Source organism: Phoenix dactylifera, chromosome 1, assembly GCF_009389715.1.
Source record: "Phoenix dactylifera cultivar Barhee BC4 chromosome 1, palm_55x_up_171113_PBpolish2nd_filt_p, whole genome shotgun sequence".
Taxonomy (NCBI): Eukaryota; Viridiplantae; Streptophyta; class Magnoliopsida; order Arecales; family Arecaceae; genus Phoenix; species Phoenix dactylifera.
Window position 1 is genome coordinate 38239769 of NC_052392.1, and position 26053 is coordinate 38265821.

Genomic DNA, 26053 nt, shown 5'->3' on the forward strand with positions numbered 1-26053 from the left:
GAGATGCGTCTTGTTTGGTTGGAATTTTCAAAAAAGAGAGACGAAAAAGTTGTATTCCCGTGGGAATATGATTCCCACGTTTCATGGAAAGTCTTTCCCATAAGAAACATGAAAAAGTTACTTTTCCATGATCCGAGAATCAAAACATTTTTATATTTTTCCAAAAAGGCCCATCAGCATCAAATCAAGGATCCTTATTTGATCCAAAGTATTAAAGATCTAATTTTTATTATGGGTATAATAGGAATTATACATAGCTTTTTCTGGAAAATGGATGGTCAACTAAACATAAGCACTCTGAAAATCTGTCACTTTTCTATGGTCAACCAAACATGCCAAAAGTACTTTTGCAGACATCCTCTTTCTAGGAATCTGCTTCCCAGAAATTATATTCCTATGAGGAAAAATGCTTTCCGCGAACCAAACGAGCCTATAGGGTTCCAAGTATGGAGAGCTATGAATTGGCGTAATTTGAAAACTTGAACACATCAGAGGAAGGAAAAAGAAAAGAAATTCTTTTGTTTCTGGACAAACACAACAAGAGTACAAGAGGGTTGTAGTTTACAATGGTATCAACTAGAAACAAATTTATTAGTTGAAATCATGGCCTCAATTGTGAAGAAGAAAAAACCCTTGCTTAGTTCGAGAGCCCATATCGGAAAGACTCGTTCCAGAGCCTGGGCATATGAGGCGGATGTCTCCAAATCCTGCAGACGCGTTTTGGGTGGAAAACAAAACCGGGGAGGGGTGAAGGACGCTTGCGTGAAGCCCCAGAACCAGACAATATCTGGCAAGGGAGCCTCGTGTTCCCCCCTCATGTGGCCCCCACGTGGGCACTAGGTGCCTCACGTGCCTCGCAGAGGCGGAAGCGTGACATTTGGTATCAGAGCCGAGGACGGCTCTTGTCCGATGGTGGGAAGGGTGTGAAGCCCAATAGTCCCACATCGGAAAGACTTGTTCCAGAGCCTGGGCATATGAGGCGGGTGACTCCAAATCCTGCAGACGCATTTTGGAAGGAAAACAAAACCGGGGAGGGGTGAAGGACGCTTGCGTGAAGCTCCAGAATCGGATAATATCTGGCAGGGGAGCCCCGTGTTCCCCCCTCATGTGGCCCCCACGTGGGCACTAGGTGCCTCACGTGCCTCGCAGAGGCGGGGGCGTGACATTCGCTACAAATCATATCCTATTGTCGTATTGGAAACATTTGACTTAAACATATAACCCAGATTAAAAGAGTCAAAAATAAAAACTGGTGTCTATGTGAATATGGCCCACATCTGCATGGGATCCAATCATACCAGATCCAGCATAAAAGTACTATTAAAATTAGTTTAGTATTTATTTATTAAAAGTTTTTAAAACACTTAAACAATTGAAAATCTCAATCAATATATTAAAGTTAAAAAAAAAACACCATAATGGTGGGTGCAGTATACTAATAATACTGATCTGTCACTGAAAATGAAAACCTTTGAAACATGGTGAAATTGATGTAGGATTCTTTTGATCGCCAGCAAAAGTTTGAAGTAGAGGTGAGAGACAATGAAAACTAATAATGACTATAAAATCTCCCTAAGGAAGGAGGTACGATGGGGGAAAAATAGAAAAAAAAAAGAGAGGAAATGTCCAAAGACAATTGTGTTTAAGCTTAGTATAATTCAATATATCTAATTGCATTGGCTTGGGCTCATAATGGTCTAAGATTTTTTTTTTCAATAATATTATGCGTCCGAAATTGGTTCCCGTCCAACATTTCACCTTCAAAGGAAACATCCACAGGGAAGTCAATTCAACCTCCCAGTGCCATTTATTTGTGTTTTACCCTTCCTTTTCATGTTGCACAGGAAGGTTTGGTACTTGTTTGCCATAATTTGTCCTTCTCCAAAATCCAAACCCATACCCATGCATGCGAGACCTTCTTAGATGGCAAAAGACCTTGTGGAACCACACCCAAATCGCATCCAATCATGCAAGGCCACCCTGACCTAAATTTTGCTAAACCAAGCTAACTTGTGTCTGTTTGAGTCAAACTGCCAACACCCACTTAAATAACAATTAGAATTCGCACCATAGAGTGTGGTACATCCTGGGATGGCTGCTACCAAGAGATGGATGACCAGCAAACTACAAGCATCGTGTATGACACAGCATATGCTCATAGACTATCTTGTATGATGGCTGCTGATCTCTTGATGGTGGCTATCTATGACTACACAGCACTGTACAACACCGTGCATGCATTACAAAGGACCGTAGAGGATATGTGCTCCTCTAATACGTCACTGTGCTGGATATGTTTGTGAGGATTCGTGCGGGCATGTGTTTAATCCCACATTAGTTATTCGTCGTGAAGATCTTAAGTACTTATACAAAACTAATTAGAAGACTAAAAAAATATCTTTCGGCTGGCCATTTTGAATGATTCCTTGGGTTGTTACAATGTTGAAATGCTCCACACCCTTTTCCATCCTCATAACAAAGCCATGCAGATGTATAACTACATCAGCAGTGCAATCGATAGGTCCAATATCTTGTTGTTGACATCTCTCTCTTTCTGTCTCTTCCTTTTCTTTTCCAAAAAATGGTGTAACAATCCAGGATCTCATCTAAAATGGCTAGCTGGAAGGTATTATTAAAGTTTTTTGATCCTGTATAAGTACCTAAGATCTACCAAGTGAATAACCAATGTGGAACTAAACACACGCCCACACGGATGCTCATATACTTCTTCCGTTTAAGCTCTAACATCCTCGTCAGGCTAAAAAAATTGTCCACAATAACACAAAGAAAGGAAGATACCACTAAGTGTCACTCTCTAGATCCGAGAGCATGACATAGTCGTGCTACCGTAGAGAATTGCTCACAATAACATAATGCCCATGATAACACTTCATATAGCATGATAAAAAAAAAAATCTAATATCATTTGCTAAACAAAAAGAGGCAGGAGCATCTAAATTCAATATTTAAATTTTTTCGACTACATAACTAAATTTTATAGTCAGAACTACACTTATTACTAGCTTGCAACTATGCTTCAAGCTTTATTCTTTCATCATTCATTCGTTTATTATTCTCTGCTTCTATCAACCTTAATTATCTGAAACAAAAAAAAAATATAAAGAGACAAATGAGCTTTGCGCCTTAGTAAGTAAACATACACTACCTTATCGGATCAAACATAAATTTTTACATGATTCAATGCATCATTTAGAAAGTAAAATTATACTGTAAAATAAAACTTTCATAAACATAATAACAAATTGTCGTAGCAAACCAATCATGTATGCACAAATCATATAATTTCATAAAGTTGAAGGTGCTTTTTAAAATATCCATAATCGTCAAATATTTGCCATTTATCTATACTTTTAATCAAAACAATGCTCATAGATTTTCACGTTATGGTCACTATAACCTGTGACAGAGATATCTTCATAATCGACAAGATTTTATAGTTCATATTCGTTACCAACTTTAACCCGTTAGCAGATCCATTTTTAGAGACGGTTACAGCTATATAAGAGCTCGTAAAATATTTCATATTTTTCATAAATCATACCTTTATAAATAGGTTGGAAATGCTAAATGGCATCGCAAAAGTTTTAAATATATAATCATGCCACAAAAATTATTTATAATAAAATAATCATCATAAGGATGATATTTGGCCAAAAACATGGAACATCCCGCACAGACAAACGTTCCACATCCAAAAATCTGGTTAATTTCGGCAATTACGACGCACAACCAAAATGGAAAGTCAGCACTTGCCATCCTGCATGTACAGACGTTCGGCACCTAAAAATCTGCCTAATTTCGGCAATTACGATTTGCAGCCAAGATGGAAAGCCCGCACCCAAAAATCTGGCTGGGGTTTTGTGACGGCCCATGCGGGCGTATGTTTAGTCCCACATCGGTTATTCGCTGGATAGATCTTGGGTACTTTTACAGGATCAAGGAACCCAAATAATACCTTCCGGCTAACCATTTTGGATGAGGTACTGGATTGTTACAAATGGTATCAGAGCGGACCCGGCCCATAACCTATGTGGACTAGGGGACACTGCAGCATGGATCCAGTGGGGCTGACCACGAGCCAATCATGGTGTTTGTGATTAGATTTGAATAGATATGAACCCTTAGCTTGACGAGGATGTCAGGACTTGAACGAGGGGAGTATGTGAGGATCCGTGCGGGCGTGTGTTTAGTCATACATCGGTTATTCGCTGGGTAAATCTTGGATACTTATACAGGATCAAGGAACCTAAATAATGCCTTCCGTCTAGCCATTTTGGATGAGGTCCTGGATTGTTACAGGTTTCTTCCTTTCTTTCTCTCTTTTTTTTTTTTTTGTCCACATATTACGGCGACCAACCAAGATACACATGGGGGAACATGTGATTGTCCACGGGACCATAGTTTGGTCCCTCCCGGTCACAAGGCCAAAAGTTTTCAAAAGATAAAGATGATAAGAAAGAAGAGATTTCTTGTGCGAGATGTTAAAGATATATATATATTGCCGACCCATACTGCCTGCTTCCACATCCAATCCACATGTGCAACTGAAACTGTTAGCATCCCTCATCCAGAAAGACATCTCGTTCAATATGAAACACTGAGGCAACAACCACTTTGTTAAAGAGAAGCAGTTGCACCGGAAGGAATGGCTTTATTGTGGCGTCTGGTTTTGAAACTCTAGACCAAAGTTCTCACTTGAGACTTAGTAGGTCAGCTGAATGAGTTTTCGTCTGGTCCTAAAAAAGAGGTCAATTAATTTGGAGATCCAATTGTGGCATCCCTCGCAGAATTGAGTGGAGATTGGAATGAATTCTCCTACTGCTGCATATTCTAACAATTAAGACTTCATCTGAAATGGCTAGTAAGAAGATATTATTTGAGTTTCTTAATCTTGTATAAGTATCCAAAATATACTCAACCGATGTGGGAATAAACATTCGCCCGCATGATTTGTCACACAGAGTTGGTGACGTAGCTATCTTCTGGTTCATGTGAATGTTGTGGTTTCAGAAGCCCTAATGGCACTAATTGATGCACAATGAAATGATGTGTTCCACTACCATTAGGCTCCGGCTTACCAAAGAATCCAACCACAGAAGGTTGTCGGAAACTTTGGGCGCACAAAGTAATTCCAGCAAAGTTATTAAAGCAGTCCCTTCGATACGTTTCATAAAGAACAGAGAACTTTTCAGAGGGCTCATTTTCGCTAGCAAACAAGCTTGGAATAAAGAAGTTGGTGGACTAAACTGTAGCAGAAGGTGAGTCCTACGTAGATTGCACCATGAGGTAAAGGGTGACAAGAGGGGTGATTTTTTGAACCTGTACTCATTGCCAGCCATGCGAAAACAGCTAAGTTTATCCATACATGATATTTGCTGCCTCGCTAGACTAGCACTTGATATTGATGCTTCCATCACTCTTCCAAGTCTTTAGATTAGGCTCTTTTCCATCTAGCATTGGCTCCTTTATATATACCTCTATATATTATTTGCAATGAGGACATTATTTTGTGTGTTCTTTGGCAAGCTATTAGAAATATTTCAGGTGCTTTTCCAAGGTATTATCATGGATGTTGTCATGGTGCCACTTTAGGTAGGATGTGGGATTTGAGCATGATCAGGATGCGCATTAAGTTCCCTTTGATAAAGGGTCCACTAGCAAAAGGTGGGAGTCATAGATCAGTCTGTGCACAAGTTTCTTTGTCTCCGAGACAACTTTGTGCATGCGTTGCACGCAAACACAACATATTTACTTCAAATTGCTATCCTAGTAGTGGGTGCCTAGCTCCTTAAGGGACTGGAGATCCGGTCCCAAATTTGGCAGGGCATTGAATTGAGCTTTGTTTTGTTTTTTCAGTTCTCATATTATAACAGGTTTAGGTTCTCATAGCTTTTATTTTAAATTTCTTTTGAGTGTACGTCATTGCCACAAAAGCAAGTAAAGTGAGAAAAGTTCAGCATACGAACGGAAATGCACAACCACCCTCTTTCTTTTCTTTTCATTTGATTTTTTTCTTCTCATTGTTTATGACAAGGATGAGCACTTATATCCAATCCTGTGAGAGAAATCAATGGCACACTATATATAAACATCCTAAGACCATTCCTCTATTGCAGCTCCTCTATCACTGTCTCACATGTGAACCGTGGAGGCCGTCAGGATTAAGGACAGTGCGAGGAGAGAATTATATATGGATCAGAAAAGAACCATAGAAGACATTGACGGGGGTGATCACGCAAGACAAGGTAAGTGCCCATAATACTACTTTTATTAACTCATCCACCTATGTTTGATCTGCTGAGTTCACTTCAGAAACATGATGTAACTTGTTAATTTTTTATGCTAAAGGTGATGAGCATGGTCATGGCTTTTCTTTTCTACTTGTATTATGTTACTCGAGACAGATTATCTTTTCTTTTCTACTTGTATTATGGGCACTTACCTTGTCTCGTATGATCACCCCCCTCAATGTCTTCTATGGTTCTTTTCTGATCCATATATAATTCTCTCCTCGCACTGTCCTTAATCCTGACGGCCTCCACGGTTCACATGCGAGACAGTGATAGAGGAGCCGGATAGAGAGTTAGCTGGGATGGGCGGCATGGATTGGGCCGGATAAATCTATAAAAATCAATTTTATTTGCATACAAATAATTTTTTTTTTTAATCTCGTAAAGAAAATTTGTGAAGAGTTATATAGGTCGGTTTGGGGTGGGTTTTTTTCTTTCCTGTATCTGCTACAAGTCGGGTAAAACCAGCTACGTTAAGATCGGGTCGGATCAGGTATCCGATAGGATGGAATAAATTGCCAATCCTGCTGATAGACCCGTCATAAATTCATTGCGGATGTATATAATAGATGTGGATGCAACTCCAAAGAAATCTACATGGAGAATATATATTTTGAAGATAGAGAACTCTGCGAGTAATGTTAGTTTCTCTTTGAAGTTATATCCTCTGTAACTTGTTGTGGCTCTTCTGAATGCGTTGCAATAGAGTTGTCCAAGGACAGCCCACATGAGCAGAGATACTGGGCCTGAGCCTGTACTTATTCTACTGGCCTATGTTTAACAGGCACTTGTTGGGCCTCTTAAACAACAGCATGCCATAAAGAGGATGTGGCTTCGAACTTCCGAGTCTACCTAGCTTTTCCCGGTCGTCATCACAACCAGTCTAATAGCGCTATTAGTTAAGGTTCCATTTCCTTATTCTCATCAGAGTCAACATTAATGATCTTGCTTTAATCTGCCACTTGCGTGACGTCAATGCTTTCCTTCTTCCTCTCTTTCTACCCCCATCAGATCCCAAACATTAATTCTCCAGCACGGCTCCTTTGCGGTTTACACCTTATTCGTGCCGTGAAGTATCTGATGGTCGTCGCTATCAGAAGATGGATAGCTATCAAATAAAATGGCGTGACATACTATATGCGGTACATTACTGTTGATAGCCATCTATCTCCTGATGGTAGATGTCGGCCCTACAGTATTCTGCAGTGCAAATCGTGCACGAAAGAAAATTCTGGTTCTCCGTGCTCACACCCGCGTCAGCCACAACCAACTAAATTAATTGGGTGGGGCATATAAGCTGTCTGGATCATGGATGCTCAAAATAGATATGGTCAACCAACAACAAGCCATGTTTCACTTATCTTCGCTTTTGCTTGTTATATGTAAAATTAATTTTTCCTAAACTGAGTTGAATGGAGAAAAAGGATTCATACAGCTAGCCGACTCCAACTAATTTGGAATTAGGGTGCCTTAGCTGTGTTCAGATGAGTTGAGTTTATGGGAAATCAGTTTTAATTAGGGTATTTTGCTTTTAAATGAATACTTGTTGTATGTTGAGTAGTTGGATGGTGTCATTAAGAGGCAGGAAAGTTATGCTTAAAGGCGGAGTAAAGTGATAAATGAACCGTCTGGTATGGGCTAGAGGCATCAGGTGAAAACTAAGAGGAGTTGTTAATTTGCTTCAAAGGTTAAGAATGAGAGTAGCAAGTTGCTTCTAATGAAAAGTGTTGGCACATGCACAACCTGTTTGAGGTCAATGCCTTGCTCCTAATGGCTGGCATTTTCGAACCCTTTCATGGAACCCTGTATTGAATTGGACTCGACCAATGTATGCAGGAACCTTATGGTCTGCTACAGCGCATATTGTTACCGCGGTCATCGGCTCGGGGGTGCTAGCCCTGGCATGGAGTGTTGCACAATTAGGCTGGATTGCAGGACCGCTCGCTCTCTTCGGCTTCTCCGGCGTAACCTATTATACTTCCACCCTCTTAGCCAATTCCTATCGATCACCCGATCCAATCATCGGAGAAAGAAATCGAACATATATGGAAGCAGTCAGATCATACTTAGGTGACCTAACTGCTCCTTGGTCTGAATTTTACATGTGTGCCATCTTCCAACTTCTGCTCATTAACAAAATTGCATTGCTTCTCCTCAAGGCCCCAAGGAAGTATTCATGTGTGGAGTTGCTCAGTATGTAAATTTATGGGGGACTATGGTGGGCTACACTATAACAGCTACAACCAGCATGATGTGAGTAATCTCTATCTAATAGATCAGCATGAAAGATTTTTGTTAGCTAAATGAGATTTCTTTGTTCCTCTTGTGTGGCACCCTAAGCGCGATAAGGCGATCGGACTGCTTTCATCGAAACGGGCACGGCGCAAGGTGTGAGGCCTCCGGGACCGTGCTCATGGTAGTGTTTGGGTTAATTCAAGTTGTGCTCTCTCAATTTCCAAGCTTGGAGAACATAACATGGCTGTCAGTGGTGGCAGCTGTGATGTCATTTGCTTACTCCTTCATAGGGCTTGGTCTGTGCATAGCACAATGGGCTTCTAATGGTGGAATCAGAGGGGGGCTGGCCAGTTCCAGTGCGGTGTCATCGAGCAAGAGAGCATGGAATTCACTACTAGCATTGGGGAACATAGCTTTTGCTTACACTTTTGCTGAGGTCCTGATTGAAATCCAGGTACTAATTTTCTTGGTCATTTTCTAGTTCTTCAACAACCCTTTTTTCTGTTTTTTTTTACACCATCAGAATATGATTACATCCATTATTGCATCGTTATGATAAAACATATAGTCTAGCCCTTCCTTGGTGGCTCATTAATTTATGTGTAGATGCATCTTTGAATGAATGCAAGATGGTTGGAAAGAATTTTAAAAAATCTTACAAGGATTGAATGAAAAAAGATTCCATAGAACTAACCAACATGTTGGACAAGGCTTGTTGGCCTTATTAGTAGGGGAAAGCTTGTGAGTTTGCGTCTAAGAATTGTGAGGTTCCATAGAATCATTCTAGACTACTCTAGACTGATTCCATATATATTCTAGTTGACCTTGATGATTCTGGTGATCTTGTACATTTTTGATTAGGACTTTAATTGATTTGTGATTGATTATATTACCAAACTTAGTCAGTCTCAGTACTATATAAAGGCTGCTCTTGTACATTATATTAGACACAGACAGAAATACAATTCTTATCTCATTCTTCTATTCTCAACATACAATTCTCTTATCTCATTTTTCTATTCTCAACATACAATTCTTTTCTCTCATTCTTCTATTCTCAATATGCAGGATACATTGAAGTCCCCTCCACCAGAAAACAAAACAATGAAGAAGGCAGCCATGTATGGAATAGGGGTCACCACAATCTTCTACCTTTCTCTTGGCTGCATCGGATACGCAGCTTTCGGGGATGATGCTCCTGGAAACATTCTCGCTGGTTTCGGAATCTACGAGCCCTTTTGGCTCATCGACGTTGGAAATATATGCCTCATCCTTCATCTAGTGGGAGCATACCAGGTCTCTCTCTATATATATACATATACATTCATCAAGCAATGACTAGCATCTAAGCTACATTACTGCTGAAGGCCAGTATCATGAACAAAACCACTGACTAGCTTCCACGTACATTATACTTTCAGGTCTATGCACAACCAGTCTTTGCCACTATAGAGAGACGGATCGCCTCACAGTGGCCAGAAGCCAAGTTCATCCACAGGACCTACACTGTAAGAGTGCCCCTCATGGAGGGCGGCCCCTTAAGCTTCACGCTTTCGAAGCTTCTCCTCCGATCGGTCTTCGTCCTCCTCACGACATTGGTGGCAATGCTGGTGCCATTCTTCAATGCTGTCTTGGGCCTTCTTGGTGCATTGAGCTTTTGGCCGCTGACCGTCTTCTTTCCAGTGAGCATGCACATAGCTCAGAGGGGGATTGGGTGGGGAGCTCCTAAGTGGGTGTTGCTGCAGAGTTTGAGCATGCTGTGTCTTCTGATTTCAGTTGCAGCCAGCATTGGTTCTGTGGCTGACATTGTGGATAGCTTAAAGCTCGCCACCCCTTTCAAAATTGTGAGCTGAAGGTGGTGTTCATATAGCTCCGAACTGCTGAAGTTTGTGCACAACTAAATCAGAGTTAGGAGTCTGATGCATGCTGAAATAATTTACATTGTGATCCTGGGAGAAACCAAGATGAGAGTTCTATGTGCAGACAGTCCTAAATGAGAAGATTTTGCCTCTGTCTTGTGTCAATTTTGGACTCTGTCATGGCATATGGAAATCCAAAGAAAGACTTGTCGTGGGCTCACATATCTAAACTAATCAAGTTGGAATATTTGCTAGGCTTACTGAAATTTGTTTGATGCTAGCACTTGGAAAGCTGCCTAAAACATGCCTTCATTGACCTATCAAATTGGCATTCCCTCTATCAGACTTTTTGGGCATGTAGGAAGTTTGAGACAACATTATTCTTATATTCTCTGGGACACAATTGCATCAGGGCTAGGCTTAGGTTGTCGATGTCTGGATTAGTTAGTTGCTAATGCCCAAAGTCTAACGTTATTAAATTGCCGATCGATATGGACAATAATGAAGATAATAATCAATGGCGACTCTCTTTTTATCGCCCTATTACAATATTTTATCGGTCAATTACTAATGTTAATTTTTTGACCAATTTGATGGTAATGTGCCACCAAAAGGGACTGATCCATGGACAACTCCTAAGAACAATAATGGAGCATTTGGATTAGCTAGTTGCTAATTCCCAAAGTCTAATATTCTTAAATTGCCGACATGGACACTAATGAAGGCAATAATCAATGGTGACTCTCTTTTTATTGCCCTATTCAGTCTATTGTTAATGTTAATTTTTTGACAATATGATGGTAATGTGCCACCGAAAGGGACTGATCTATGGACAACTCCTAAGAACAAGAAAGGGGTATTTGGATTAGCTAGTCTAATATTCTCCAAAGCCTAATATTCTTGAATTGCCGACGTGGATAATAATGAAGGCAGTAATCAAAGATGACCCTCCTCTTTTTTTTCCATTTTATCATTTCATCAATCCATCATTAATGTTATTTTTTGACCAATATCATGGTAATGCGCCACTAGAAGGGACCGAACGATGGACCACCCCTAAGAACAACAAAGGGGTGCCAAACATTGGATCCAAGTCCGGGGCTTACCATTAGTCTTATCCTTGCACATCTATCTCCCAACCAAGATAGAGCTCAAATTGGTCCAACAAATACCTGCTAGCAGCACAAAAATATCCAATTAATTTTGGAACTATTATTGGGTATGGATGTAACTCATTAACTATGTTTATATTTTATCTCTATGCTTTATGCATATTATTTGATTTTGGATATAAGTGGACACAACCCCAACCAAAACCTGCTCCTTGACAACCTCTAACAGCCCCTTTTTTTTATTTAGAAGAAAGAAAAAATAGGGGGGGCAGTTAACTGAGCTACCTACCATTGCCTATGATATCTATAGGACTATAATTTCATCAATTTTTTTTGCCATAGTTGCATAATGTAAATCTCCTCAAGTCCAACAAGTTACTAGAGCTAAAATAAGAAGTGGGGATGAGCTAGTTGTCACGCCCCAAACTCATCACCAGGGTTGACACGAGACATGGTTTTTCGACTGTGCAATATGCAGCCATGTCATGTATCAACTTAGATGATAGATTTGGAACATGACATCAGTCAGATGCACCACGCATTACAATCATCTATCAAATAATATTTTTAATTCAATACGTGTGGGTTCCACATGCCAACTTCTACTCGAAATTAAAATTGTAATTTTGAAATTATTTTGTCACATTAAATTTGCACTTCAATTGAGGAAGGATCTGATGACCCGCTCTCTGTCCCTCTCCAGTGGACTGACTATCTTTGAATATATAGCTGACATGAGGAAACAATCATATAACCACATATAAACCCAGTCTCATGTCAGTATTATATCATTCAGTTGTACTTATCTCTAAAAGCTGAGAATATGGTATTCTTCTTGTCCCATATTTCGTGCCCACGTAAGCTTTTTGCATGAGTTTTTGGCCACCTATATATTATGGAGGAGGAGGAAGAGGAGTGTCACGCCATAAATTCTCCTTTGCCTTGGTCACAACTTTTTGGCACAGCTCTCCATCTTATTCCCTGCGTTCAAACCTTGGGCATGACTTCGCTGCTCCGGAATAAAGTAGGGAGCAAAATGGAGAATTTGCCGGCCAAGTTGTGACAGTTCTATGTTTAATATTCCCAGGTTCCCTTTTATTTTTGGTAGACTCCCAAGTTCACATTTCCCATACCAGAACATCCTGGACTCCACTAAAATTGTTAATGAATCGCACAGCTCAGCTAGATGTGTCATTATCCGACCTATGAAAGTAGAAGGTTGGGATGTGATGTGCATGATTAACACAGTAATTCTTCTTTTTTTTTTTCGTTCAAGAGAAATGCAATTATAAAACTTTCATGAGAGGAAAAAAAGAAGATTGGAGTTGGGTGGCACCCTTTTAGTCACCTAGAACCGGGTTGTATCTTTCGCACAATCACATAAAGCCACCGTTGGGTTGTTCATTGCATAGATCTCAAAGCATTCCAAACTCTATCATTCATCCGTCAATATGGATCTCAAAGTGATCAGCTGATGATCTATCAGTGGATTCATACGAAGGGAAGGTGAATCCTTCTTTTGCGTGAAAGACCTTATTCCTATGCATGAATACTAGTGCTTCTTTTATTGATATGATGTACGTTAATATATATGTTCTTATATATGCACGCATGTCCCATGTAGACAGACGCATGCATGCATATGCATGTATATAAGGAAGTGAAAAGATGGATATAAAAAAAGTTCTAAAATCATGCATGAAAATATGCATGTGTGAGAGACTGAGAGAGGAGAGAGGAAATTGTGTGTTTATAATTTGCAAGAAAGGCACGTAGTTCCAACTTTTATAGGAAAAATTACTGAAAAATTGACATGTGGTTCTAAATTTTATAAGTATTTGATAAACATCTACCAATTTTGCTTGTGTTTTACTTTTCGCTTCTAGTATCATTTTCAAATGCATTAAGATGCAAGTTTCATATTTCCCACTAAGAAATGGTTATGCAAGACTATTGAGGCACAAGCAACTCTATTAACTAACATTGTATTGGATCTAATCCAGTTGCATAGTCTTTCTAAACCTTCATTCCTTTCAAACCCAGCACATATTTGTTAAGTCTTGAGTTCAACATAAGCCTACTTAGTGGACCATACTCCTAACTAAATTTGTTTCGATGATGCTACCCTATAATGGGCAATGGTTATGTTTGATGATCATATGATAGGAGAGAGGAGTCTAACACATAGGATGGTCCTCCAATCAATCACAAGAAGTCATAAAGGCATAACACATAACTGCTCTACTAAGGAGTCCAAAATCATAAGCCAGATTATTGCATGAAACCAAAATTTTAGCTAAAAAAACCAAATTTCCTTGAGGACTAGCATCAGTAAGTCTAGAAATCTGACATCATCCACTTCATAGTAAATTATACCACCAGAACAGAAAGGGAAACAAATAAGACCTAACACAAGCTAGCCACAACATTAAGAGATGTAAAAGAAAGCTGCATATATAGGACAAATAAAACTATACCATAGGAAAATGCTTCTTTTCTCGTGAACTAAAAAATAAATGATGCAACTAAGACAGGTATCAAAGGTGAAAAATATTGTTGACAACTTGGAGCATGGGATCAAGTGGCACTTACATTTTGTTGACAGATTTGGTTGGAAAGAAATTGTAGGATATTCTCGAGAAAGAAATCCCCGATGCACTCTATACTTTCCAATTATCGTCTAATCTCTATTGCGAGAAGAGAAAAATAGGATATCTAATCTTAGAGAGGAAGATTGACACTATACTCAATCATTGAGATTAACTATGTCTTCTACATCATCCTCTATGTATTGTCTTTACCTCTCTTGTAACCTGATATTTTTTGCTGTCTCTCAGAAAATCTTGGGGAAGGTCTTCATCCCTCCACCTGCATCAAAATAACAAGGTATAAAAGAAGCTATATGCAGCAAGCAAAACCAAACCATTAACAGGAATTCCCTATACACTACTTGTTATGGAATATTCTTCCTTGGCTTCTTCTTCTTCTTCCTCCTCCTCCTCCTCCCAAATGTCTAACCCCTTCAAATAGCATCGATTTTACTTGAATTTTGTAACTTTTCTTTTACTTGTTACAAAACATGTGTTAGATCTTCGACTATATTGACACACAGATAACCATGTCTCGTATTCTTAGAAACAATTACATCAATAGCCAAGGAACTCGATAATAGGTTGGACCAACGATCACACATGTTTCCAACGATTACTTAACATCAACTAGAGCTTTATAATCTTTTTCAACTATCAAATTCTTGAATTTGTTCTTCGATCTATATTACCTTAGTATTGACAACTCCCAGCTACAGCGCGATAAACAACTTTCTTACTTGGTAGTATTGGACCATAATGCTAACCTTAACCAATCCCAACCTATCCTCTCTCTTAGCCAACTAACCTAATCTAGACCACGACTACAAACAAGTCGGATCGGATCGAGCCATGCTTGACCCCGATTCAATTCAATTTTGTATTTAGGTCATGATTTTAGACCTGACCTAACCCATTAGACCCGATCAAGTTAAGTCAAGTCAAGTTTATGGAAAGGATTTTAAACTCAACTAGTTAATCGGGTCAGGTTGAGGTCAAGCATGACCCAGACCTAACCTAATATATTTTGATTCGAGTCGAGACTAAGTTAGGTTAGATTTGCAATTCAAGTCATGATCTAGTTTTTCTTTTGTAGCTCAAATACGATAATCAACAATCAAATATAAATCATGAAAATTTGAATAAAATTATACGAGTTAACTTAACTTTGACTTTTCATTCAAAAGTTTTAAATTTCATCCAAGTAATTGATGATCCTCAAATCTACAAACTACAATTTTCATATATAATACATATAATGATATACATGAGAATATTATAAATAGGTAAATAAACCTCGGTCATCCGACTTGACCCCAACCTCTCCAATCTAATCCAAACCTGACCTACCCGGTTTGACCTAATTTTATCCAATGTAATCCAAGCATTGGACCCAGTTTGACCCTATCTTATTTACGTTAACCTAATCCTATTCGCTCTAACCCGACCGTGTCAAATTAACCTCATTTTGGGAGCCAAACATACATATGCTTAAAAATAAGATCTGTATTTATGGACTATTGCCTTGGTCCAAACAATTCTCACCCTTCTCGTAGATGAAATTATGGTCCGTGTTCCACCAAGATGCTTAGGTTTTCCATGCACGTGGCAGCGGGTGCAGGGGAGGCAATTTGAAACGAGTCCATGTTTACATAGGAAGAAAAGAATGTTTTCGATTTAAGTCTGACATTGGGGGAAAAAATATCGACTTTGTTAATTGAATGAATTACACGGGGAAAAAATCAAACACCAATTGTTAATTGATTTGTTTACGAGCCAAGCAAAAAAAAAAAAAAAAAAAAGGAACAAAAAATCAAAAAGGTTGCGAGCGACATGTCGCAATTACTGAGATGCGGCCATCACACGTAACTCTCCCACCTCCGCTTGCGAACACGGTCCAAAACCCACCAGTTCTACCGAGACCGCTGCGTCTCGGACCGGTCCAACCCCGCCACCCAACACGCCGCCACCGCCCGCTCCAACGCCGCCACCACCTCGCTCATCTCCGGCCTCTCCCTCCCCTCCGGCCTCACGCACTCCGCCGCCACGTACCCCACGTACGCCACCGCCTCCACCTCCGCGGGAGTCGGCGGTGCGATCCTCCGGTCCAGCACCCGGTCCACTTCATCGGCCTCGATCCACGGCACTGCCATCTCCACGACATTCCTCGGCGAGTCGCTCCCCTCCCCACTCCGATGGATCGCCTTGCACCCCGTCACCAGCTCCAAAAGCACCACCCCAAAACTATACACGTCGCTCTTCGCCGTCAGCCGCTGCAGCCTGTAGTACTCCGGGTCCATGTACCCGACGGTCCCCGCCGCGCTGATTTCGTCGCCGGGGCTCGTCAACGACAGCCCGAAGTCCGCCACCTTCGCCGTCCACTCCACATCGAGCAAAATGTTTGACGACTTGATGTCTCGGTGAATGATCGCCGGCACGGCGTACCTGTGCAGGTACTCGATCCCCCGCGCCGCGTCGAGGGCCACCTTCAGCCTCGCCTTCCACGAATTCAGCGGCGAGTTCTTGAGCTTGTGGAGGTGGTCGTGCAGCGTGCCATTGGCCATGAGCTCATACACCAGCACCTTCTCGCCGTGCTCCTGGCAGTAGCCGAACAGCCGGACCAGATTCTTGTGATTGACTCGGGACAAGACGGCGAGCTCGGAGAGGAAAGCTCGTTCCTGGACTCGGCGTTTGTGGATGGTTCGGGAGGAGGAGCTCGCGAGGTGCGCGCGCTTGATGGCGACGACCCGGCCGTCGGCGAGGGTCGCGCGGTAGACCAGCCCGAAGCTGCCGGACCCGATCTTGTGCGACTCGGCGAAGTCGTCCGTGGCCCTAAGGAGGGCTTCCATGGAGAACTCTTCAACAAATGGACCGAGTCGGCCGTCTAGAATCGGCCCGACTCGGGGAGTTGGCCTCATCGAACCCATCCCCAACGTGTCGTGGACCCGGCCGTTGCTTCTCTTGGTACAATGTTTGAAGACTACGAAGCCGATCGCGGCTGAAATTCCCAGACCGAGTCCAACCGATCCCAGCACTATGAAGACCAGTCTTCCCTTCTTGCTGCTGCTGGTGCCGCCGCTGCTTTGGGTTGAATTGGTCGGCGGCGGAAATGGGGGTGGGCTGCTTGACTTGAGCCGGAGGTTGCAAGGCTGGCAGATGACTTGGTTGTCGGAACAGAAGCTGCCGGAGCCGGGGAAGAAGCTGCAGTTACAGCGCGAGGTCGGCACGCAGGTCCCCGGCTTGGCGCGGTCGTAGACGACGTGGTTTTGTCGGAAAATTTCGCTCCCCCAACAGACCACAGAGAAGTTCGCCGTCAGGATGCCGCAGACCGCGTCGCCCTTCGCTTCGATAGTGATGAATTCCTCGGCGGCGATGTCGCAGGGCAGCTGAGGGTTGTCCCCCCAGCAGAGCACAGTCCCATTGGCACGGAGCACGCATGTCCGGTTAGCTCCCAATGCCATGGAAACGATGCCGGTGGGGAAATCAGGTACCTTCGGGGCTCCGGCGCCCCAGCAAGATAATTTGCCGTCGGTGGTGATGCCGCATGCATGTCGGGAACCAGCGGCAACCGAGCTGAAGTTCCCGGGATGCTCGCGTCCGACGATATCGGAGTCGTTTCCGAAGCACTTGATCGATCCATAGTTGGATAACCCGCAGACGAAATCCCTGCCGACGGCGATATCGGTGAAGCTTAGGCCAGCCGGGAAGGAGACTTCGGGCCACCGCCAGCAAGTGGGCTTGCGCGCATCGCCGATGAGCCCGCAGACGCGGGAGTCGCCTGCGGCGAGGGCCACGAGAGATGGGCCCCGGTAGATCCGCTTCCCGGGGTCGGAGCCATGGATGGCGAAGTGCCACCACCTCATCGTGGCATTCGAATTGTCGGGGGGCGACGTGAGGGCGCACAGGAAGTCATCGCCTGCGGCGACGGCGGCATAGGGCACGGCGCCGGAGGGGTAAGAGCGTTGGGTTCGATAAGGGAGGGCGGTGCAGTTCAGATCAAAGAAATTGGTGGGGGAGGATTGGACAAGGGCGCAGACTAAGGTGACGTTGGAGAAATGGGAGATGGATATGGTGGAGAGAGGGGAGGAGAAGGTGGAGGGGATTGAGAAGGAGAGGAAGACTAACAAGAGGAAGAGACATGGAGAAGTTCTTGAAGGAGACATTGAAATGAAGGTTGGTTGTATATGGTGGTGGTGGAAAATTGCATTGTAGCTTGGAGAAAAATGAGGTGGTGGTGGAGAGAGGAGGGATGAGAGGGAGGAGGCGGTGGTGTTTGAAGGGTTAATGGAACTTTCTTTTTTGGTATTTTGTTCCTAAAGGTGGGGGGATTCAACCTAGCGTCATGCATGAGGAAGAGGAGGACACGGGGGAGAGCAGACGCGGCTTGGTAGACTAAACTGACCAAAGACCAAGTCTATCGCATTCTAAAAAGACCCCCACCCAACAATCCCCAACCCACCCGACAAAAAAAAGAAGAAAAAAGAAAGAAAAGAGTAAAAGAAGTTCAGACCTATACTTTACTAATTCAAAGGTTATACATATAGTTGCCTCTCTCTCTCTCTTTCTCTCTCTCCCTCCTTCTTTTTCTTTTTTTTTTTCTTTTTTTTCTAAAACCGGTATTTCGTATAATATGTGTATGAATACACCTAATAAAGTAAGAAAACAAAAGATCATAGAATGCCCGGTGCAACTCTTCCTCTTCGGCGTATATGGTACTTTCGGAATGGTTGGCCACGTAGACAGCCACCCAATTTGCAGCTTCATTAGCCTCTCTAAATATATGGCCTGAAAAGCAATTATGAGTGTTTTAGGAATAGAATAAATGTTGTCACTCTGGAGGTATTTTATGGACGGAGAGAGAGAGATACTTGGAATATTCTGAGATTTGCTGTTTTTTGTTTTTATTGAATGTATCTACATATAAAATGCCCGTTAAAAAAAAAAAAAAAGGATAAATGTTATATGTGATCTTTATTGTTTGGGTGAATAGTGTTGGTGTGGAAAGGAAATTGAATGAATAGTCAAGAGAAATAAAGAGATGATATCATGGTGATTTATGTATGTGGGAATTGGAAGCTGCTAACTAAATAGGTATGGTTTGCAGAGTTCAAGGAGTGGGTCAAATCCATGGAACGAAGGCTTTGTCACCTTGTAGCAGGAATCAGAAGACAGGAGATGACATGGCAGTACTTGTCAACCATAGGATCAGCATCTGACTGCTGTGAGCCTGGGATCATGAATTTTAAATGACGCAGGAGATACGTCATGGAATTTGGTTGACTTTTAATAGGTTGGTGGCTTGTTTTACATGTCATCGCACCTTTTCCATTATTTTTTTGGTTTTTAGGGACTTCTAAAGTCCTCTTGGAGCCTCAACTCCGTGGTGAAAACTAAAGCAGTGCAATTAACGAAGCCCGGATTTTAAATGCATTTTAAGAGCTATCACATCTCAAAGAGGGACTAAAAAGTAATGGCGAGGGGCACGGGCTAAACTTTATGCATCTTTAGATGGGGGACAGGTTTGAATGAGATCTTTGGGCATGATGGGAACTTGGCCTTGACTCCTAAGACAACTTATATTTCTATATTCAATACATGGACAGATGACCGGCTGAAACTTAATTAATTGAAAGAGATAGCATTGGATAGTCATTGCTCAGGATTTTGCTAATCGTTTTAGAATAGTTATGATCTAGGTTAGTTGAGATGGAGTCCCTAAACATTATTTTTTTCAATGCATTATAATATTTTGTATTATTGTTATGGTAGAATAAATTAGAACTGTAAATTGGATCAAGTTAGTGATTTGGTCAATATAGACATGTATAATCCTTCACGCAAGTACTTTTAGTAGTGAATTTCTGATTTCAAATGCTGATTAGCTTGAAAAAGCAATCATCTTTCTCATCCTAGATTTAAGCAAATTAGTATTGTTGAAGATGAATGCATGCATGCATGTCAAAGGACATTAAATTTTAGTATCAACCTTATAGGTGCATTTCTATAAACTGTATCTTTGTCAATTTTGATGATAGTTTTTCATCTGATTCACAAAGAACAAATGAAAAAAAAAAAATAGAATCGATCAACCTCAAGTGGCAGTGGATCTAAATTTCTAGCCAAGATCAAGCATAATTGAAATGGTCATGACTAATAACTCTGACTAATATCCAGCCACATGCATGCCGTGCCATCATCACCACGAATACGCCTCTTAATCTCTATCACCTTTGCTACCCTAATTCAAAGACACCTTTTAAGTCCTATCCCATTAAACGAACTAGTGATTCTACTTCACATCTACTCTAATTTGAAATTTCAAGTGCTTTCTATGTAAATCAAACCTAGGTCCTCTTCAAAAGGGAGAATTAGAGTAGATTAGGGATTGGTGCAATACATGGGGCCTAATGCGTGTCGCACGCGAGTAAGCTATGGAAGTAGAAACATTTTCCTTTTAAAAGTTATACATAAGCATTTTCCTTTTAAAAGTTGTACATATGACAGTATAGAGAACACAAAACTTTGATATGGTTAGAACATTGAAAACTTTGGATGCTAACCATAGGGGAAGGTCTCCCATTTTATAGAAAGACCAAAGACTCTGCACCTTAGTCCTCCTCTTTTTCTGTTCTTTTTCTTTTGAATAGAAGGGGATTTGACCACACAATTTAACCTTTAGTCCTATCTTATTAAAGGAGAGGCAGCCATTTCAGAGTTTGGCATGAATATGCTTGTGTGTATGTGTGTGTGTGTGTGTGAAACCGCGTCCGCCAATTTATATATGTTTCATGTGTGAAAGCAAGCCGTGTATCCCAGTTCAGGCCAACCAAGGAAATCTACATGCAAGAAAAAGCGTAGGATGTTTCTTCCTTACAGTGGTTGAGTGAATTCGGAGACGCGGACGCACTGCTGAGGATCGGCCATTGATCCATAAGATTCGCAGGTTGATAGAGGAGTGCGACTCCCACCATGCTTCACACGTATTCAGGGAAGCCAACGGGGCGGCCAACTGAGTGGCCTTCTATGCGGCCTACCAGTCCGATGATTTTATTTGGATTGGAAGGAGGTATGTTCCAGAACTATTACATAGTATTTTATTTTTTGATTTTATTGGCCGCATTCACATCCGTAGTGTGTGAGCCGTCGTTGCACCAAAAAAAAAGAAAAAAAAAAGGAACATGTAAGGCCAAGTTAGGACTCAATTTGTCATCCATAATTTCGTTTCCCCTTCTTTGTTTGTTATTTTTCTTTCATTTATTTGATGGGGCTTCTTCCTATACCTATTCTTCCTATACCTATGAATTCCATTGGACCCAGAAATGAGACATTGGAAGAATCTTTTTGGTCTTCCAATATCAATAGGTTGATTGTTTCGCTCCTGTATCTTCCAAAAGGGAAAAAGATTTCTGAGAGTTGTTTCATGGAGAATAACTGCTGAAAGCATCTAAGTAGTAAGCCCACCCCAAGATGAGTGCTCCCCTATTCCGACTTCCCCAGAGCCTCCGGTAGCACAGCCGAGACAGCGACGGGTTCTCTGCCCCTGCGGGGATGGAGCGACAGAAGTATTGAGAATCCAAGATAAGGTCACGGCGAGACGAGCCGTTTATCATTACGATAGGTGTCAAGTGGAAGTGCAGTGATGTATGCAGCTGAGGCATCCTAACAGACCGAGAGATTTGAACCTTGTTCCTACACGACCTGATCAATTCGATCAGGCACTCGCCATCTATTTTCATTGTTCAACTGTTTGACAACATGAAAAAACCAAAAGCGTCGGAATGCTGCCAAGATATCAGTATCTTTGGTTTCGTAGTCAGGAGTATAATAAGTCAATTTGTAATCTTTAACACCAGCTTTAAATCCAACACTTGCTTTAGTCTCTGTTTGTGGTGACATAAGTCCCTCCCCCGATATAATAACTTCTATAAGAAATGCTGACATGAATAAAAAAGGAACAGTTCGAATAGCATCTACTAATATCACCGAAAACTTTGTTAAAATACTTCTACGAGAAGGTTTTATTGAAAATGTTCGGAAACATCAGGAAAATAACAAATATTTCTTGGTTTCAACCCTGCGACATAGAAAGACGAGGAAAGGAATACCAAAAAAAAGTTTATTGTGATCTTTTTGTTCAAATAACAATTAAGGTGAAGCAGGGTCAGGAACAACGAATCTCTTTATGATAAACAGATCCACTTAAAGAGAATCTCTCTCTAAAAGAAATGGAATGGCTAATTCCACTAAAAAGTCTTTTTTTCACGAGGTATAACTAGCAATTCCTATTTATCTGTTATAGAATCGACCATGGATCAATTCCCCTTTCATTTTTTCTTTTTACCTTTTTTAATGTCTGATCCCGCGTAATTGTCTTCAACATTTTTTTTTTTGTTTTGTTTTCGTAGATCTGATCCAAGATTTTCAATGAAACGACATCAATTCAAATCCTGGATCTTCGAATTGAGAGAGATATTGAGAGAGATCAAGAATTCTCACTATTTCTTAGATTCATGGATAAAATTTTCTCAATTCTAATCGACTGGACGTATTGTGTCGATTCTTTTGAGTAATATATCTAGAAATACCCGGCGATTCTTTATTGACACCATTTCGGACACAACTGGTACATTCCAAAATAACTCTGACTCTGACATCTTTACCCTTGGCCATTTACTGTACTTGTTTCATTTTATTTTTCAATGAAATATAAAATGGTTTGCCATTGTTGTGCTATTATTAAAAGAAAAAACAAAGAAAGAAAGAACATGGTTAGATAAAGATATATGATGTATCTATCACCTTTTAAGAGCTAGCTTCTTGAATTAGGAGAAAAATTCACTAATCTGACGTATAAATTTAACTTATAGCATCTGTTCTAATCGCTCGTAACAACCATATTGAAGAGCTTTGATAAATATTTTTCGCATACGTTGAAACTTTCGGAACTTATATTTAAATATAATTATTATAGATTATGAGAGAATCTTGAATTTGAAAGGCTTTTCCAACCCTTGTATTATAAATAACCCAAGCCCCATGATGCACCACAGCGAGCCAACTGCCTAGCAAATACATGATGTTTCAGAGTTCAGAGAATTAATAGATACTGGAATGGTGCTGAATCAATGCGTAGATGTAGTTCTAATTGGCTATGAGGAAGGAGTCATCTATGAGAAGTCTCAAGAATTCTAATTTGGAAAGAAAAGCAAAAAGAAAAAAAGAGTGAAAGGAGTCCATCCGAAACAAAACAAAACCAAACCAAACCGTTTGGTGTTTTTATGAGTTTCGATTCAAAAATGTTAAAATAAAATACAAACAAATATATTTTGTATGATCATCAAGGACTATCATTTCATTGCCATTTTGTTTTTCTCTACAAACCTCTATTCTGGTTTGTTATGCTATCATTGTAATAACCTAGAACCCCACCCAAAATAGCTAACCGGAAGATATTATTTGGGTTCCTTGATTCTGTATAAGTACCCAAAATCTATGCAGCTAGTCCACATAGGCCATACCATTTGTAACAACCAAAAACCTCATCTAAAATAGCTAGCCGGAAGATATTATTTGAGTTTCTTGATTCTATATAAGTATTCAAGATCTATCTAACAAATAACCGATATGGAACTAACCACACGCCCACACGAGTCCTCACAATCATCATAGTGTTCCACCAATTAATCTGTCATCAAACATCAGCTGAAATCCATCTCACATGTCCGACAATGCGTTGCCATCATTTGTGTGACATAAAGTCTTGGTTGTTAATTTGTTGTCTTTTTTTCTTTGAGACAGTAGACAGTCTTCTTCAAATCTCTCTCTCTTTCTGTGTGTGTGTGTGTGTAGGCGTGTACTGTAAAGATATTTGGAAAGCGGCTATACCAGAAAAGTTTAAAGTCTTTCTTTGGCTTGCTTTAAAAGAACAAATTATATATAGATGAGACGTTAACTAGAAAAGGATGGGGAGTTAGTCCAGGATGTTCCTTGTGTGGTGCCAACATAGAAACTGGTTCACATCTTTTCATCAAATACCACTTTACTAAAAGTATCTGATTCTCTTTAAAGTTTCAACGCAAGATCGAAGCTTGGCCAACAAATCTACAGGATATTTGGACAACATGGCAGCGTAGAAAGATAAAATCTGAATCAAGAAGAGCATAGGACCAGCGCACTATGCCGGCATATTTGATTGGAAAGGAATTCTCTGAATTTACCTCAGAAAGAGGTCTCAATCAATTCAATCCTCTACAAGACTCTAAAATCCTTTCAATTATGGGGGCACAGACTGTGGAAAAGCAGATGAGAGCCACCAAGCACTACCAAACATCCTAAACTCATTTTTTTCTGAAAGAACTGTCTAATTCCTTTTCTCTCTTTACTTTACTATCCTAGTCCTGTAAATGTAACAATAATCAATAATAAATGCAGGGGGAAGTAGTTCACTTCCTCCATTTCCCCTCAAAAAAAAAAAAAAAAAAAAAATAGAAACCAGACATGGAGAAGTCCACGTCATTCTATCTCAAATCACATATAACAAGGTTAACTCACAAATCAGTAGAGTTCTGGATAAAAGAAATTGAAGAAAGCTTTATAGAGCAATCAGTCCAAGGGCCAGGAATTAGATCCTTTATTTTCAAATGTTTCGGTGTCTAAGTCAACAGCCCCCTACAAGTGATGACAACCACAGGAACTAATTCTAGATGCAGATCTCATATCAGACATTTGGAACAACTCTGTACAAAGATTAAAACAAAAATTAAATAGAAGCAGCAAGTGTTCCAACTGTCACCATAAAGTTTGAGGAACTCAATCTAAATTAAATTACCAATCCATTTAAGATCTCAGCTGACTTCCAGACCTTAATAGCCATGTTACCACTAGCTAATCGATGGCCTGGCCGGCAACCAGATGGTCAACCCATCGAGGAATCCAACAGATTCCAATGGATATGAGTATGATCCCAGACAGGGATCTCTATAAAGGCTAAAATTCTCTATAGAATAAAGAAATAACTAGACAGATAAAGCATAATGTCATAAGTGTGTAACACCTAGAGATTAGGTTATCATCTTTTGTCACGAGCACTTTATAAATTCCAGCATCCACTTGAAGCTTATATAAATTAACCATGCGAAATGCCTGTCTGAAGTTTTCTAGCAGATCACATCTTAACCAGCCCCACCATCACTCACTGCTGCATTGCTTTGGAAAGCACCTTAGCATGGCTCTTCCATTATCGAATATAATATCTGGTTGATAGCCCATGCATTAGCCACCACTCAGCAAGTTCTATGCGGCTTCCATGTCTGCATGATATCAAAATTTTCTTCGCTAATGGTCAACAAGAATGCGACACATGGCCAACAAAGCAAATTCCAGCAAGAAAGATCCTGGCAGATACCTTAAGACCTTCAACCCCAACAACAACACAACAACAACAACAACTCAAGCAATTCATATTTTAATGCTATTAAACTCAACAAGAGAATGAAAACAATAGCTAAAATAGTCTATAATATTTACCCCCAGTAAGGTACTTGTATTGATGATAATAAAGAGAGATGCTGACTGGTTAACTGACTGGTAGGATTTCTATATATATTATGCGAGAATACCACAAAAGGTGCAAAGACAGCTGATAACATCGAGGCATGTCCGAAAGCAACGATTGCAAGCTGTTGTGACGTTGTTATTATTAATAATAAATGAAGCAGAGGAAGTTCTATGTTTAGATGGAAATGAAGGGTGGATCCATAGTTTACCATAAGTCCCCAGGGGTCAAATCTCTAGTTCAGACCATAGTAAGGGCAAAAGAACAAAGAACACCTAAAGAATAAAATAGAAAGAGAAGAAAGAATAAAAATGATATGATGAAAAGATTTTAAAAGAAAGTATTTTAAGAATTCTCTCATTTTGGAAAGAAACATCACATGGTGGAGGTATCC

At 40.7% G+C, this 26053-nt stretch overlaps 2 protein-coding genes across 3 annotated transcripts; one reads left to right on the forward strand and one right to left on the reverse strand.

The window, feature by feature from the left end:
* Positions 1-6079: 6079 nt before the first annotated feature.
* Positions 6080-10665, forward strand: LOC103716614 (amino acid permease 6-like). 2 transcript variants are annotated; one of them, XM_039133873.1, is made up of 6 exons: positions 6080-6266; positions 8148-8381; positions 8471-8564; positions 8661-9000; positions 9615-9842; positions 9968-10665. In XM_039133873.1, the coding sequence occupies exons 1-6, from the start codon at positions 6212-6214 to the stop codon at positions 10397-10399; spliced, it is 1383 nt and encodes a 460-aa protein (XP_038989801.1). In that variant the 5' UTR covers positions 6080-6211; the 3' UTR covers positions 10400-10665. The 2 variants fall into 2 exon arrangements, with proteins under 2 accessions (XP_038989801.1, XP_008802902.2); XM_008804680.4 differs by having other exon boundaries at positions 6081-6266; positions 8652-9000.
* A 5129-nt stretch (positions 10666-15794) lies between these two features.
* Positions 15795-18542, reverse strand: LOC108511633 (serine/threonine-protein kinase-like protein CCR4). The gene has a single exon (XM_017845076.3). The coding sequence runs from the start codon at positions 18266-18268 to the stop codon at positions 16019-16021; it is 2250 nt and encodes a 749-aa protein (XP_017700565.3). The 5' UTR covers positions 18269-18542; the 3' UTR covers positions 15795-16018.
* Positions 18543-26053: the final 7511 nt, after the last annotated feature.

What these genes read in the sequence shown, in the direction of transcription:
- LOC103716614 (XM_008804680.4), top strand. Translation starts at nt 6,212, where the DNA reads ATGGATCAGAAAAGAACCATAGAAGACATTGACGGGGGTGATCACGCA. An exon ending in ACAGCTACAACCAGCATGAT is followed by an intron (nt 8,565 to 8,651) that starts GTGAGTAATCTC and finishes TGGCACCCTAAG; the next exon opens with CGCGATAAGGCGATCGGACT. An exon ending in ATCTAGTGGGAGCATACCAG is followed by an intron (nt 9,843 to 9,967) that starts GTCTCTCTCTAT and finishes TTATACTTTCAG; the next exon opens with GTCTATGCACAACCAGTCTT.
- LOC108511633 (XM_017845076.3), bottom strand. Translation starts at nt 18,268, where the DNA reads ATGTCTCCTTCAAGAACTTCTCCATGTCTCTTCCTCTTGTTAGTCTTC.